The sequence below is a fragment of the Strigops habroptila genome, chromosome 4 (genome assembly GCF_004027225.2).
Source record: "Strigops habroptila isolate Jane chromosome 4, bStrHab1.2.pri, whole genome shotgun sequence".
Taxonomy (NCBI): domain Eukaryota; kingdom Metazoa; phylum Chordata; class Aves; order Psittaciformes; family Psittacidae; genus Strigops; species Strigops habroptila.
The window spans coordinates 24,384,446-24,402,002 of NC_046358.1; the positions used below are offsets into that span (position 1 = coordinate 24,384,446).

Consider the following 17,557-nt stretch of genomic DNA (forward strand, 5'->3'; position numbering starts at 1 on the left):
TGAGAAAGCACCAGAAACTTTAATTTGCTGAATGACCGAGTGCTGTATTTGGATCGCAACACATACTGGTGAAACTGATGGAGGGGGAAAGCCCAAGAAGTAAAATCATAGCAGGCTCTCTGACCTTGGTGGGATCCCGAACATGGCAATCCCTGTGCAAGGCAGCAAGGAAGCAGCTGCCCAGCTCCTGCCTGAGCCCCTGCGCTGGGGCTGCTATCCTTGGCATTGCCTGGCCAACCAGACTGAACTCAGATACTGCAGACAGAACAAACCAGAAAAAAGCAAAGTAAAACAACATTCCAGACCTCAGAAGCCAAATTGTGCATCCACAGGGAAAACTGGTCCGTATTTGACCCCCTTCTCTCCCCTCGCCTACATGTGCAATGGCAGCCAGCTGAAATCCCCAGGTGAAATCCCAGAAGTTACCCTGACAGTAGACCCAGAGTCACGCAAGAGTGGCCAGAGCTCAGAAGGGACGTGGGAAGCTTCAGTGACTGAGCTCACACCCACACCCAGCACTTGTGCACTCAGAAGCATAGATGTGACCCTTTTGGGGGGTGGGGAGAATTGTACCTGAAAGGAGTGCAACTGCAGCAGGAACAAAGGCAATGCCAAGCACACTGCGTTTCCCCTCAAGGAAACCCTCCATCTCCTAAATCTCAGAGCTAGGAAATCACATTGTATTTCAGAATTGATTTTCTCTTACTGCAACCTTCAAACCTAAGATGTTGTTGCATCTTTGTCAGCAATGCCAGGATTTTCCACAGCTAATCAGACATCTTTTTCATGTAAAATTATCTAGATAACCTAAATGTGCTGCACCCTGCAGGTACTTCATTTTCACCTTCTTCTGTAATAGGACATTTTCTTTCTCCTCCTTTCCAAACTGCACTTTATAAATAGTTTACATAAATGCCTATCTTTGTTTAATTAGCCTGTGCTCTCTGAGTGAGTTTTGAAAATACCATTAGTTACATGGAGTAGCTAATAATGACTATAGGGGAACTATTGACATAAATGTGTTACCTATTATTAGCACCAAATATCTTGTCTAACAAGCCAGTACAGTCTTTGAAGTGTCATCCTCAAGCTCAGAGGGCGATCCTTTTCCAAAGGTGGTGGTGGATTTTTCCCCACACCCTTTGTATTTCTAAGTACTTCAGATTCCTAAATCATTTGCTGTTTCTCTTGCAACGGAAGTGTCCCAATACCGTAACAGGATGAGTCCAGTTGCCCTGCACAGCACACCTACATTTGACTTAACAGCTGCCTTACTCACGTTAAAACATGATGAAGCTTGGGCTGTATTTTCTATTTTCAAATGATGTATAGTGATGGTGCAATTATCTGGCTTACCTGGGACATGCATTTATTTATGCCCAAGCGGTACTGTTACTGTGTGTAACCTAAGGCATAGGCTCTAGGCAAGAACCTCTTTCTCTGGTAACAAGGTCACAAACAAAATGCATTTCATTTGCTCTAACAGCACCCTTCTGGCTTACAAGTGAATTTTTTCTTGACTTTGTCCCTCTCATATATGCTGCTGAAAAGGCTTTGACCACCATTGCTCACCTATACTGCTCCATCAATCACAAACATATACTGATACATCTTAGTGATGATGTAGAAATCACATAGGAGATGTTATAGCTTGCCAGTTTTAGTGTGTTCCTGTGGAAGAAGTCTTAATCTATTAGACTTATTTTCCTGCAACACGATGCACTGAAAAATCACAGATGTAAGAAAATAGCAGCTTCTATAATGTTCTGTAGCTGCTCCCTCCATTCTGCAATATACGCAGACAAGTTTGAATCACATTTCCCACATTGTTTAGCACTGAAAAACAAACATAAATTTTCAAATAATTCAAATAGTTCACATCTATGCGAGCCTTTAAAGACAAAGGCCAATTTTCTATGTAAATAGCATCCAGCTGATCCTCCTCCCTGGAATAATCAGAGCAGTCTAAGGCTTTACGCTATTGCTAATAATTGATACTTTAATGAAAAGAGAAGTCGAAGTTTTACTTCAGAGAATTATCCTTCTCTGGGTGACTTTGATACTTTTTTCTTTGTTTGAATCTTCCATTTCAGATCTGCAAAGGGCTTGCATAACCATAAGCTTCCCTTTTTTTGCCAATTATAGAAGTTGGTTTAGTAAGAGATATTCCCTCTCCTCTTGAACACTGCCTCATTTATATCATTCGACCATGACCACTACAACAGCACTTCACTAGCATGTTTTATGGAAATACATTGGTTTCCATAAAGACAGCACAATTTCTCACGCTCTGTAGCGAAATGCGTAAGACACTTGCCTAGGATGTGGAGAATTGAGATTTAAAACAAACTCTGTGTGATTTTAAGAACAGTTTGTCATCCAGAATCCGGCAAAGTAGAATTCTAAGTCTTCATATCCTGAGCCAAGACAGGTACAGCATGCACCCGATCCACTCCAAAGCAATCGTACTACAATGGACAGTGTCAAAGTGCATATTTTCACCAAAAAAGAGCTGGAAAAGCTTTATTATCATTCAGTTTCAGACTCAAATCCTCAACTCTACATCTGTGAAACAGAGCCATCATCCTCGAGCCTAGCCTAGCAATCATCTTTGCTGTACCATAACCCCCCAAACTTCATGGCATTTCACAGTATCAACTCCATCTGCTATATGCATCTTTTACCTGGGAAAGTTTTCCTCTACATTTCTCTCATCCTTTCTTCTTCAGAACTCAGCTTTGCTAACATTGCATTTAGATAGAAAGAAATGGGCTATTTTCACTCTCCTCACCTTTCCCACTCTAACACCAGCTGCAACAAAGAAAAACCAAGTGTCAGCTTTCTCTAACTGATTTTGAAAGGTAATATAGCAAACACCCAATGAACAATTTTTTCTTCTCATATCCTTACTTGAGCCACGTTAGTGTCTAGCAGGAGGCAGCAATGGTTTCTAAGGGAGAGAGACCCAGCTGTGCTATGCAGTCCAAAGCATGAAACTAAACCCATGATCTCCCTGGGTGGCATGAAGAAGCTCTCCAGCTGCTGGTCAGCTAGTACTCTGCAAATATAGATATTACCTTAAAGGGAAGAAACTCTAAACATTTATTTTAATTCTGTGTAATCTCATAAGCAAACACAGCAGCATATCGATATGAAGAAACTTCAACATTTGTTTTGAACTTTGATATTTCATCTGTCCTGTTGGCTCCTTTTTTTTTTTCCTCCTGTGTGTGTTTTAACAAACCTTCATGAAGCTTTGTATGAATCACTTAAATCATGGGGGTTTCAACCTCATTTTACAGGCAGCTGATCTAAAACACACAAGGTTGTATGATCCCGAGCAGAATAAGTGAATATATACACCTTACCCAGAAAGTCTCCAAGGACACAAGGCCCCATGCTTGCAAAACTCTTAAAGCTAAAGGAGGGTTTGAGATATAGCTCTGTGCAGAGGCTCTTGTGTAGGAATGGCAGGGAGCAACTTCTCCTAGTTTCTGCCTGTTCTCACACAAAATCCCAATAGGACAGTCAAAGGTTCATTCTTTAAGGGTACACTGAGGTCTTCAGATGAAAAGTGCTTCTAATAACACAGCATCACCTTTAGTGTCAGTGTTTTTTTTCCCATAAGCACCATATCTTCTCCACCTTTAGCTGACGAACATAAAGCTTATGAGGATAGGGTCTGAGCTGATGCTATCATCTGTTGTCAGCTTCTGCTAGCAGCAGATGTTGTGAGGTCCTACCCTCCCTCCTGCGTAAAAAGACAGAGGCATGGCTCACCCCGTCCAGCTCTGTACTCCTGATTCCTGCAGGAATCAACTAAATTCTGAGGAGAACAAGGTCAGCAGTCCATGCTAGAATAAGTAGAAAAAGAAGTTTTCCCCTTCAAAGACAGTGATGACCTTTAAGAACTAAAATGCTTCTGTATCCTGCATCTACCTTACAAATAGCAAAAATAGCAAGACCAGCAATTTGACCTGTTTGGCCTTGCTGCACGAAAAAAGGCAAGAGGGAAGTCGGACATCCATGACATCATGCAGCTGAAGTTAAGGACAGGAACAGAGATAATCGGCATCTCTGGAAGACACTACAGTAGCAAAATCAAGCATCCAGCCCTAAGAAGCTGGCAATGCAGTAAGAAGCAGTGGGGAGCAGCTGTTTTCCATGAAAGTTCAGCTAACATGCTTCAAACCTTTACAGACTTTACACTAAGGCTTAAAAGAGGCAGACAGGACCAAGAACAACTTGTTATAGTGGATGCCCATAGATGCATTTAAAAATTATCATAAATTCTGTTCTTTAAAGAAACCATCTGTACTTGTGTGTTTGTTTTCATTTTAAAGACTAACATCAATTTCCATGTGTCTTCATAAGTAGCTTCAATTCTGAAAAGTGTGCCTGGATCCTCATCAAGCAACAACAGCCACTTCTTGTTTGTGAGTATTACTGCAAGGATGGCTAAAAAAAGGGGATGGGGCGATAAATACGTATAGGAGATGAGAGATAAAACAGAAGAATGCAAAACCAGGTTACCACGCCTAGAACGCAAAGGAACAGAGAAGAAATTTCTTGGTTTCGCAAACGAATTCTACTGCAGTAGATCTCAGGTAGTCAAACTCAGCCTTTGGCACCAGTGAGGCTGTTGTTCTGTAGGGTATACAGTTGGATCAGGGAAAAGATGGGAATACTTGATAATTCCACAGACAGCCCCACATTTCAGGCACCAAATACACACCCCACAATTTACACTGATTTTAATGTTACTGGAAACTACCTCCTAACATGAACACCAGAGCTCCTCTAATCCAGTGAATATCCTGGGATAAATCTTTCATGTTTATATCTGGGATAAGATTATACTCCCAGGCATCGGAATATTTTCCCCTTAAAATCTGGCCAAACCTAACTCCACCATCAATAACAAAGAGTCTCTAGCTATCTTCCTCTTCAGCAGAAATATTACAACATAGCCACTATGAGACTAGTAGGTGTTTATCTTTATTCCCAGCAATGGTATTCTCACATTACACCCTTAGAAGTATTTCCCTCCTTCTCCTCAAATGTCTCTGTGCTAAACAACTGAAATATGTGGCAACTGCAGTGTCAGTTGTCACAGGGAAAAATATGTCAGCAAAAATATTTGATTCAATCTGCTGTTTAAGGAAGCCACATTTCCTCAGGGTGTATGGTTTGTGTGGATAAATAACAACTGTCCAAAAATAAAGGCTCTAAAATCAATTTCAAATACCAAAGGGCAGATTTCAGGCAACTACCTTGAGCAAAAGAAAAATGCAAAACTGGTTCCTTTTCCTCCTTTTTAAATTTAGTGCAAGTTTGTCTCAGAACAAACCCACAGCATTTAGCTTCTTGGTCACAAACCAAAGGGTGAACTCTCAAGAGACAAATGATGCAAAGGGTATTTATGGATCTACAGGAACCATAACTTGCTCCCCCCAGCCACATGCATTTTCTCTGATGAGATACATTGTATGGAATATTCACAATTTGCCATGTGAATGAGGCTTGCCAATTCCTGTGTGCAATCCAAAGCTTCTGTCTCAACAATGTATTTTTATCAGGTTTTGTATCAATTTCCCTGTATCCACCTAAGGACAAAAGAGAGGAACACAGCCAGCTGGTTCGCTGGTAGAGGTAGTCCACCAAAAACGAAGCATTGAGCAAGCAGAGAGTGGGCAGGCCTGCAGCATCACTTGCCTGCTGAAGCTGGGCTGGCCGCTTTAAGCTTTTGTTCACACATTTCTGGCTACTTATTAAGCACTTGCAGGATATTTTAAACATGACAATGCAATTGGTGAGTTCAGCAATGCAAGTTAGAAGGGGCTGAGATACTGATTTTGGTTTGCCAAAATACTGCCCTTGGGTTTTCTCAATTTTAAACTTGTTTTCTCCCTTTTGTTTTAACACCTTTTGACTTCAGCAACAATTACTCCCTGATTCTTTTTCCCTCTTGTCAGAAAAGACTAACTGCACTATTTGGCATGTTTTTCACTAGCTGCTCCATCTAACCTGGCAGGTCAAAATCGCCGACTTGGAACAACAATTTGTTCCACTTCTCTGTAGTGCTGCAACCCCATTACCCCTCTCCACAAAAGCTGCTCTCTTGTAGCAACCAGAATACTCTTTTGGTAACTCTTGTGATGCCTCTTGCTTATCAATATGATCATATTTCTTGTAGAAAAGAACAGCAATCTTTTAATGTTGTTTTTAAAGAGCAATTCATGACACAACCAAATCCCTTCAAGTGCTTCTCCTACAGCTTCCTAAAGTTGCTTGTCTATTCAGACTGCAGAAGTTGCACTTCTGAAAATTAGTTTATTTAAAAGGCCCCCTTCTTAGGAATTTTCAGCAGGAAAAGCCACAGGAGACAGTCCTGCATCCCTTTGGAGCACCAGCCTTTTGTCCCTTCCATAAATCATCTTGTTATTTCTTTGGGGGAGAGAGAAGGAAAAGACACCTGCATTTATGTTTTAATGTCATGTCCACTTTCACAAAATGATCATGCTCGCCCTTTATACTGTTCTTTAATAAATGTGCCACCTACCCTGGAGGTACCTGAACTGTTGGCTGTGATGCTGTGAATGCTGCAGCCAAAGTCAGAGCAGGCATCTGATGGGCGCCTGCCACAAGAATTCAATTTGCAGAATCATATTAAAACCAGAATTCTTCACTAATTTGGGGTATTCAGTTTTTCAAAGAATCACAGAACAGAATCAGGTTGGAAGGCACCTCAAGGATCATCTGCCTGGATCCTCCAACCTTTCTTGGCAAAAGCAGTCTGGACAAGATGGTCCAGCTGAACCTTGAAAGTATTCAGAAGGTACCAGAATTCCTGGGTGCTGATCTAGTTCTGCAGCTAATCTCAATCAAGAAATGTTTATAGTTAAGGTAAACTCAACGCCTGCATTTCCTCAAAGACACAGGGGATCACCTACTCCCAGGAGGCACCACCTGACTGCTACTTTGGAGACCAGCAGGTGAGAGGTGCCACGTATGCCACTCTTCATTTTGAACTTTGCTTTCTATTCATCAGCAGGTTTCTTTTTCTCTGCTCATAGCCAGCTTACTTTGAGAGACTCATTTTCCTTCCTGTAGCATTCTCAGTTTTGCTCAGTGGACGGAGGAATAGAAGATGCAGTTAAAAATACTGCGATGCTATGGTGGGCGGTGTAGCAGAAATAGACAGACACTAGCTCACTGCAAAGAATACCAAGTAATATCCCAGAAAGATAAAGGCATGGCAACAACAAAAGAGAAAATTCATTTGTGTTCTGTTGCTGGAGAGCTAAATTTGGACTGAAGATACCAAATGAGGGGTGCTGCTTGTGGCCAACTGTACAATGCTCCGGTTGGCTTCATGTGCAAAGTCATCTTACAACAGAGTGGTCAGCAGGGGCTCATGAAATTGTGGCTGATGAGCAATCTTACCTCCAATTATAAACAAAATGTACGTGAGCTTTGGGGTTTTACGAAGATGGAGCAGGAAATCAGTAAGGAAATGGACCCAACTGGTATCACATAGAAACCAGGGCCCTGTATAAACTCAGAATGGGCTTAACTCCTTTAACCCTCCCTTTAAAAGCAACTGAAGTTTTTCAGGGGATATTAGGTTGTTCTCAAGAGGAAGATAAACCAAGCTTGGCTGATACAAGGAAGTATGAGATTATTTGATGGATTTACCCACTGTTTTTTTCTGAGGGTGAAGTCTCTGTTTATCCAGCCAGTAACTGCAGGACTAGTATTTCATCCCAAAGGGCTTTACAAATAAGTGTTTCACAAACAGCACACCAGGGTCACATATAGCCCTTAAGTGAGACACTTCTGCAGGGAGATCCAGCGACTGCTTAACACTTCACAAAAATACCCCAGCACTGTTTCACTGGGGAAGTGAAAAAAACTACATCAAACTGAAACCACTGGGGAACTCGGGCAGCCAGGCTGTGGTGACACCTTCTGGCACTGGGCCAGGGTGCCACAGCCCCCACCACCCATACAGGGAGTCCTGCAGGTCTTTAAGGCCCGTGTGAAGGCAGAAAGGAAAATGTAGGATAGCACATACTGAAATGATGTGCAGGGATTTGCATGAGCAGGCACCAGTGGGGCCACCGCTTCTCTAGATACTTGGGTACTCAAGCCCCGCAACTGCACTGAAAGATGGAAACAGCCGCATTTCTGCAGCATGCACATGAGCACCAGCTCCACGTTAAAGTCAAGATGAGAGAGAAGTGCAAGCTTATGTTTCATGCACATGGAAAATGGCACCTGTAAAGAACATGGGGCCACCAAGGAGCTGGGTCCATCAGTCCAGAGAAGAGTGCCATCTACTGCTCCATCAACTTTGCTTCCAGGAGCCCATGGGACTGAGACTTACACCCCACTGCTCTAATAGACCTTTCTTTTCCTTCATCTTGCAAGTTATGTTTTGAACCCATCAAAATGTAATATAGCCACAGGCATGAGAATAATCATACCATAAAAGAACCATCAATATGCAGATACAACCTTAAGAAAACACCATGGAAATGCCTAATAAAATAAATGCCATTTAAACACTGCTATACAGAAACCACAGCCCTACCAGTTGAGATTTAAAAGAAAATGTCTACCAGTCTGCACATCAAATGTTAATACTATTTTCAATTCAAATCTAAGAGAGGACGACAAGTAATTTAATAAGCCTAATGGGTGTGTAATCAGCATTTGGCCATTCTTGCCATGAAAGTAGGTGTCTTCCTGCCCCAAGATGCCTAGGAAAGCCACGGAAAGACAGCTAAAGCTTTTAAAACAGAATTTTTAAAACACCTTTTTTCTTCTTGTATAGATTTATTGAGAGTTTCACTCTATTAAGAATAAGACCCAACCAACTGGGTGAAATACGAATGACTCTGTGGGCATAGTAAATGGTACAGTAAGTTTGGGGCCCATTTGCGGATTAATTTACTGCCAACAATCAGCTATGTCAAGATTTCAAGCATCTCCTGACAGCCCTATGACAACTGCAGTTACACAGCATTATCTGGTCTTCCAGTAAAATCTTTTCCCTCAGACAGCATCATACTGCATTTCACAACAGATGTAGACATGATCAGCCTGTATCTCCCCAGCTCCTCTTAGGGCTGGAATCAGGACATTTGGGTGGGTGGGGGGTGCCTTGTACCTGCTTTTACTGCTTTTGACACCACTTACTTCCACATAGAAGTGATCACCAAATCACAAGATAAGAGAAATTGCCAACATATTAAATGCTTTAACAAAAGGTAGAAATAATGTTAGTAATATCTCATCTGAGGTTAGAATGTTTCATTTGAAAATATTTGGTAGAGAATGCTCATTGTATATACATTGCATATACAGAAAGAATTCATCCTCTCCTCTAGTTACACACTTGGCCAAATAATCTCTTTTTCTGAATCAAAAAGGAAAGGGTATTTTTAAGATACATTATAATAATGATATACAGACAAACATATAATGAGGTGATCCCTAATGCTGTTACAACCTTGTCACCATTTTATCTGGACAATTTTATAACATGAGTTACAAGAACTGAACATACTAAACAAAATAAATAAAAAAAAAAGTGAGACCTACCCCCTACCCCATAGTTACTGACCAGAATTTTTTCAAGTCCAGTAATGTTTTATTGCAGATAAAATAATCACCTCTGGTAGTGAGGGCAGAAATTCTGTTTCATGTCTTAAAAAATTTGTTATGGTTTTAAGAGACCTCAATACTTGCATAAGGATGGAGTTATATTGGGGGTGGGGATGGAGGAGGAGAGGGGGCAGAGGCAATACTGAGCAGAACCAATATCAAATAAAAGGTGCTAATTTTATATCCTAACAACCACAGTTGCTCAAATGTTTGCAAACAACAAACCAACCCCAACAAACTTAACCATATTGTTATTTTAAACTCAAAGAATTCTGCAGCTACAAGATTATGAAAAAGACATGTATACTCTGCAGCAGCATAAAATATAATCCTATATACAATCCAAACATCAAATTTCTCTTCTCAATCACAATCGGTATTCTATCTCAAATGAGCATCTGCCAGATTCTCCAGAACCAAAACCAGCAAAGACCCCTTTAAAAGAGAACAGTTTCTGGTTTATATTTATAACTACACTGTACTCGCTGCTTCTGGCTGCACAGCGACGAAACCCGTGCAAGATATAATCAATTACCCAGCTTTGCACTTCATCATGCGGTTAGCTACCGTTACCTGCATCCTATCCCTCAAGCACTTCTCCCCATGCATAGGGTAGAGATTTTAAAACGCAAGAAATATTTGCACATGAAGAACTCACTGTAGAACTGACTGACATTACACAGCAAAATCCTTGTGAGAACAAAAACCAAGCACACTGATGTATAAAACAGAGAGCCTACCTGAATTCTTCAAATGCATACATGGCCTAGTAACTACACAAATGCTCTGAAATTTAAAATAATCTTCTTAACGTGCAGGAGGACCATTTAGTTTGTCAAACTGCAGCAAAATGCATAATGACGAGACAGTATATTTGAAATATTCTGAAGAGAAAGGGTATGCAGATACTGGCCTGCAGCCTACAGCTCAGCCAGCTGCTGACAAGCAGCAGCTAACAGGAAAAGGCGATAGAGTACCATGTGATCACTCCTGCAAGTCTGATTAATGCAGTATACTCCAAGAATACAGGCTGATATCTTTATTATTCAAACCAAATAAGTCAAAAACTGTTCATGACAGGCTCCACGGCTAAATTATCATTCACATGCTAAATCAAAATCAGTAAATGCAAGTAGAGGATACTAAAAACCTCAGTATATATCGTAACCAAAGAGATTAATTAGGCCCGTTCAAGCTGATTTTCTTACCTTGCAGTGATATTTTAGTCTGTTTTTATTCATATAAACCATCAGTGATGGAACAAAAGACTGCAGGCACAAACCTCCCCTTCCATGAATGCCAGAACATTTTAAGTAGTTTATCTGCTAGAAATCATTTCCTCTGTAGTCTATACCCAACCACTTTAACTCCTTCAGCCCTGAATTCGTTGCCATAAATCCTGTTTGCAGTGCCATACGGGCTTTTTAGGGTTTACAGGGTTAACACCACGAAATCACAGCGGTGCAACTGAATGAAGCGGGATAAGAGCCAAAGGAGTCATAGCTGTGAAATCAAAGAAGGGAGACAGCAATGAGGAAAGTTGAGAATTTCGTGGCATTGCAGTGTGCAAGTGAAGATGCTTCAGCTGCCTAGCAACAGCGCACGCAATCTCCATGGTAACAGCGCAGCGAGCGCTGGGCTCAGAGCATCACTGCTGCACACACCCCCAGGGGTGATAAACCAGAGCCAACCTCCCCCAGGCCAGGCACAGCACCCCTGTGCCGGGCACCCTGCACCAGCAGGTCCAGCCCCAGTGCCCGCAGAGAGAACTGGGAGCAACAAGGCACCCCAGGCTCAGGGGTGAAGTTTGCACCTACTCTATGTAGGGCAGGCCCACTGAAGTGGAGGATGGAAGCAGATGGGCATGCTCCTGGAATAGCTCAGCAATGGACAATGCATCTGCTCCTCTGAAATAATGTGGCCTGGCAGTGTTGTACACCCTGGTTGAATAAACACAGCTCACAGTGCAGGGGAGCAGACCCGAAACACCAGGAGCCAGCGCTCACCATCCCCACAGCAAGACCCTTGGAAATTTTGGATGTATAAGACTCACAGGCCAGATGAATGCCATTACCCATTCGTTTAGGGATTGAATGGGTCTTATTCATGGGAGAGACTGGGAAGACTTTGCCAAGGCTGCCAACAGCCCCAGCTGAATCTCCACAGTGGTGCTCAGGAGAGGCAGGAGGAGGTTTTACCATGTAGTTGTGCACCCCCTATCTTAGCCTCAGTATCTCTGCCACGACAGTGTGCAGCCACCTAAGGATGCCAGCATAGGTCAGGCAGAAGGGGAACATGGTCTGCCACTTGGCTGCTGGATAGAGAGCAGATTAAGGGAGAGGATTGCTGGAAACGACAGAGATTCAAATCCTGGGAAATCAACCCCTCACCTGGGTGGGAGAGATAATGGGGGAGTGGGAAAACACCTATCCTCTGGGGCTGCTCCCCACCTTGACTTGCCTCTTTCTTTTACTGCTAGGGCTGGTTTCCAGTACAAGGAAGTGGTTTCTCATATGGAGGATTTTGGCTGGAGTCTGAAACATCCAGGCCCAACTACAGCGCCTGAGGTTCACCCTGTTTTAGGGCAGTGGCTGCCTCGCTGAGCTATGGGATTCAGAGACTGGAAAAGCGTTTGAAGTACAGCCAACCACATCTCCTGGACACAGTGATCGTTGAAAGGCAGAAAGGGCTGGAGTGAAAGGAAAAGGCATTCATGGCAAAAAAACCCACCAGCACTGGAAACAAAGAAAATCTGCATTTATGTGGGACATGCGGTTTTAATGTAGAAGTGACCTTGGGTTTTGTTTTATTTCCTTTTAAACAAATGTGATAGTGTTAAGTGACAATAAAGGCACGCTGTAGGAACACCAAAACACATGCAGTCACACCATCTGACAGAAATTAATTATTCCATAAGCATCCAGGAAGAGAAGGACTGCTAGGTAGGTGCTTCTGGCTACAGGTTAATAAAAGATTACAACTAGCAGAGAGGAGAAAAATACAACTGGCAAGAAAAGTCATCTTCCATATTTAGGCTGAACTTCACCAGAAATATGCTTACTGTACGCAGTACCCAAGCAGCTGGACATGGGTGAAGTGGTCCCTGTCAAGCAAGTGTTCTGCTACTGGCTTAGTAGGAAACAAGGTTTTACCTTCAAAGTCAGAGCTAGCCAAGATTCCTCATGGGTGAACAAGGAAAGTCTGGTCTTCTGTTTTCTTGTTCACCCCAATCTTCCTCTAGCTTGAATTCAAGTGGAGGAAGGCTGGTTTTTACTTGAAATGTGTTTATTTTTCATGCTAGCTAAAATAAAAACCCTTCTATAGAATTAACAGCAAATGTACTGTTTCCCCTAAGCATTCATTCTTCGTGAAACACAGTTGACAAAATCACAGTCTGGTCTTCCAATTTCTGCAATTTCTTAAGAGCCACTATGCAAATAAATAGTCAACTGTTCAAGTCAAGGCTTCCATCATCAATGAGTTCACTGTGAAGGACTTGAAAGGCAAACATCCTCCAAAAAGCTTTTCTATTCAGTAGAGGTCAGCTGCTGAAAGGTTTCAGTACGATAACTTTTTTTAACTTAATTTTTTCAGCCAGCATTTTTGAAACACCCCATAGCACTACAGACAGCAAGAGAAGGGCTCCTGTCCTGCGAGATAACTGGTAGTGTCACTTCTGGTTAATTAATTACTAGGATTACCATATTAGACGGTAAGATCTGAGACCATCATGTCATATTGTTGACACGAATGAGGCTCAGCATGCAATTAGCTAACAGAACCCACAGAGGCTTCAGAAAGTCACATGAACACATGCAGTGGCAAAACACATAAATAAATACAGGATTATAATACCTTCTTATGACCTTTTAGCAAAGATGACTGTAACTTCTCATGCCCTGAGCCAGACTGAAGGTCTCCAGAAGCAGACAGAAACCACAATCAGCAATGAAATTTCTTACAAGAAGGAGTTGTTTATTCCCTGCCTGGCTGTATAATCAGCCCAGACCTTTGGTGAAAAGTGTCCCACACTTTACCACAAAACCAAATTATGTCAAAGAAAATTAAAATGACACTAAACATTGGGTGGGACGGTTCATGTAATGGGAACTGTAGGACCCAGATCCCCCTTCTGATCCAAGGCCACATAGATGTGACAATGAGGGCTCCCTCCCACATAAGATGACCAGTAGCTTTTGGAAAACATATTGCAGATGCAATTCCAGGCTCTAACAAACAAGTGTGACTGTGACAGAAGTTGTTGTCCTTGATGAAAGCTTGACAAAGAAGCAAAGGATATAAAGAAAGCCTGGAAATAGACAAATCACAACAAAGCAGAGGATAACAGTGAAATTTCTGGCTTTAGCTAGTATTTAAGTGGCCCTTGTATGCCACTTAAATACTACAGAGTATTATGATACTTATGCAGGGTATCAACACATCAACAGGTGTGTGTTGACACCCTGCGTAAGAACCTTGTTTCTACAAGAATAACATCTTGCATTATTGGTATTCAGTGTATCTGTGTATCAGTATTGGTCCTTTTGAGCTGAGATTCCACCAAAGCCTTGGTCAGATGCTAGATGACACTATCAGATTACAAGCAGACTGAGGTATTTTAATAAGGTAACTATTTCTTCCCTTGCTGAAGCGGGAAAAAGCCGCTAACAGACTGGACTTCTGTCATTAAGCCTGTATTATCATTATGCTGAAGTGATACCTAGACCACTCTAAAAAAAAACCAAAACCCACAACTGCACTGGAAAATCCAGTATTTACTTCCATTCTTGAGGAAGAAAACAGAAAGGAGAAGGGAAATGAGCCAACAAGAGCACATATCATCGGTATACATCCACCGCAGCACAAACATTTCTGCATAGTGGAGGATAGGGTGATCACAGGCAGCATCCAAGAATATGCTGAAAAATCTCTTTTCAATAGGATTGTCTCTGAGTTCAAAAGTCCTTCTTGGTCTTAAGAAAATAAGATTTATAAGGATTATTGCAATAGAAGACAGAATGGCTACCTTAGTTTGTGGAAAGTTGTAGAAATAATTACAGTGCCCTAAAGTTTATTAAGCAATGGTATATTCAATATTGGAGTATTAACTCAAACCTTCAGCTGTTAAAGGAAAGGGTGGGTGGGGCAGAAATGAACATTATTTTTCCTCATTTCATCAATGTGATTTCTGTTATATGTTGCCTTAAAATACTATGTGAATTTTGATACACAAGAATAGTCTGATCCACATTTCAGACTGGTCTGTTCACTCTCTGGTCTCCAGTTTGACCACTAAAGTTTGATTTAGTGATGTTAACCTTCACCAAAAATATCCTGCCTATGTTCCATCCTCATTTATATAGCATGAAAGTATCACAGCACATGCATATTTGCCCAGCAAAAATTATATTTGTCCCAAATATGACTTATGCCTTGCAACTCTTGAGGCTTGGCCTGACCTCAGGACAGCTGACGTGAGGTCTTCCCCATGTTTTTCTTCCACAGCTTTACTCTTATCATACTGGGAGTAACACATACCATTTTCATTAGCAGATACTCTATACCAGGTGCAGATGAGCATGCAGCATCTCAAAGTGCTAAAATGGGATGTTTTTCCAAATACAGCCCCATCTGCCTTATTCTAGTGCTTAAGGGAAAATGCACTGAAGTGAACTAGAGAGAATGGGATTCTTACTGATTTTCTAATCAGCCTTTGGGGATAGCACCAAGTCACAACTTGCAGTCCAACAGAACTGAGCCAGTCAGGATGAAAACTAAAAGCTCTATATGGATTGCTAACTCATTGATCACTGCAATGGTGCCTGAAATATCCAGGCAACTTTATGACTGTATGGTGCTGATTGCCATATAAAGCTGAAAATGGAAAAGTTCCCTAGCACTTTACATAGACAAGACGTAACAGCCAGCAACAGACAAGGCTATTTGAGATAAATGTCAAATTAGTAAACGAAGAAATATGGTCAAAGCACCAAACATCCAAAAACTAAGATTCAGTCTGTATAGGTTGCAAATATTAGTTGATATGACCAAGACTTGGGTATTCCTGCCTGCTTATGAAAAATTATTTCAAAGCATACAGCATCCCTTCCATGGTAAGATACAGGGCTAGACGAATATGAAGTGCAAGGCAGTAATGTATTATTTATTCCAGTTATCAACCATAGCCTTTTCAATGCAGCACAGATTAATTTGAATCGCACTGCACATGGAAGTCCCCTTAGCAATTATGAATTACGCTACCTCAATATTCACCTGATAGCTACACCATCTTATACCTTCTACATCTTTGCTGAATAGTATCTTAATCTCTACAAGCACAAAGCAGAAGACATAGAGGACTCTTTCCATTTGGAAACTTCCTTCGAGGTAGTTGTAATCAGTCAATTTGATTTTTTCCAAGTTGTGAGGGATTAAGTGCAAAAAAAAGAGAAGTGGGAGGCTGAAACTAAACTTACATTATCACCACTATCAAATGAAATGTTAACGGATATGAAAGCAGTATCTGAATAAACCACGGTCATCTACTGAAGCACACATTGGATATTTGTGTGGCTTGTATACATCATATATCAACAAACACAAACCTGTGTACTTTAGACATGAATACAAATAAAGTTTTTCACATACTACCATAAACACCTTAACTTCTTGCCATTTTCCAGTGAGTCAATGGCCTAGATCTTACTAACATTTAAATTATACAGTGGCATGTTTGTAGTGAAAAGTAGCAGCCAACATCAACCAAGCAACTTCCCACACACAGACAAGCACATTAATGCCTACTGAACTGGAGACTCATTATCACATATATTGGCAGGCCAGAACTTATTCTGCATGGCAAATATCAGCATCTACTTGACCTCTTCTCTGGTAAACATTAGAAGAGTACTCCTAGTAACAGCTGAGTCTTCTTATGCCTCTGCACTCTCTAGTTAAATGGTAGAACATAGACAGGAGAGAAATCAAGGTTAAGTTTTATAGTTCTGCTTCTGTCTGCCAAAAGTAACTTCACACCATAGTCGATAACACTCTATGGTTACCACGAATCTGTTGAGCAAGCTCTTTGCAGCACAAGATCACAGCACCAAGGTCTTATGTGCTCTTAGCTTACACGGATTTTATATGGACATATGTCAAAGCTCAGATCAGAACATGGCCCAGAATTTCACCAGGGACATATAAGGGTGGAAGACACTGATGGTGAAGAATTTGCCAAAACTTAGCTGCACTACTATCGCATGAAGATGTACACTGCCTCTGCTTCCAACAAAAAAAAGAATTAATTTTTCTTTCCCTTGCAACTGACACAAAAGATGTTAGAATAAACGTGTGAAGTAATTATTCATTATATACTGTGGAAGTCTTTGTTCAGAAACAGCTTCTGGCAGCAGCACCGGACATAAGCCATGGCAGTTTCAGAACATAATTTGCTCACTCCCATGAGAACATACAAAAGTTTTGATTCCTCAAGGTCCATCAGCAGTTTTACACACTAACCCATTGCTGGCAGGAAGGAGATGCTAGTGGTGTGATGTTAGTGGAGCTATGCTTCTACCCAGACAAAGGTGACACCATCACTTGACACAGGTCAAATTCTGGCCTACTCTGCATCAACAAGTCTTGACTCCAGTAAGGCTTTTGACAGTGCCTCCCATCACATCCTTATAGACTCCATTCATCACTGTGTAAAAATACATGACGGGAGAGTAAAGAAGACTCTCCTCAGAGGTGACAGGACAAGAGGTAGAGAGCACAAATTTTGAAATACAAGAAATCCAATTCAAACATAAGAAGAAACTTTCTACCATGAGGGTGGTCAAACACTGGCACAGGTTGCCCAGAGAGGTTGTGGCATCACCATCTT

The 17,557-nt window shown here is 41.5% G+C and overlaps 1 protein-coding gene across 5 annotated transcripts in view; it reads right to left on the reverse strand.

The window, feature by feature from the left end:
- EVL (Enah/Vasp-like) overlaps nt 1-17,557 on the reverse strand; it is a 150,897-nt gene that overhangs the window by 115,135 nt on the left and 18,205 nt on the right. The window contains exon 1 of one of the 5 annotated variants that reach the window (XM_030482037.1): nt 10,881-11,048. The exons of 2 other annotated variants lie outside the window; for them this stretch is intronic. Coding sequence is in view for 2 of the 3 variants with exons in the window: in XM_030482034.1 (XP_030337894.1) it covers nt 10,413-10,435 (23 nt within the window). In the remaining variant the exon portion in view is untranslated. Of the gene's footprint in view, nt 1-10,412; nt 10,651-10,880; nt 11,049-17,557 lie in introns of those variants that run through there. 2 more of the 5 variants (XM_030482034.1, XM_030482038.2) reach the window with 2 other exon arrangements.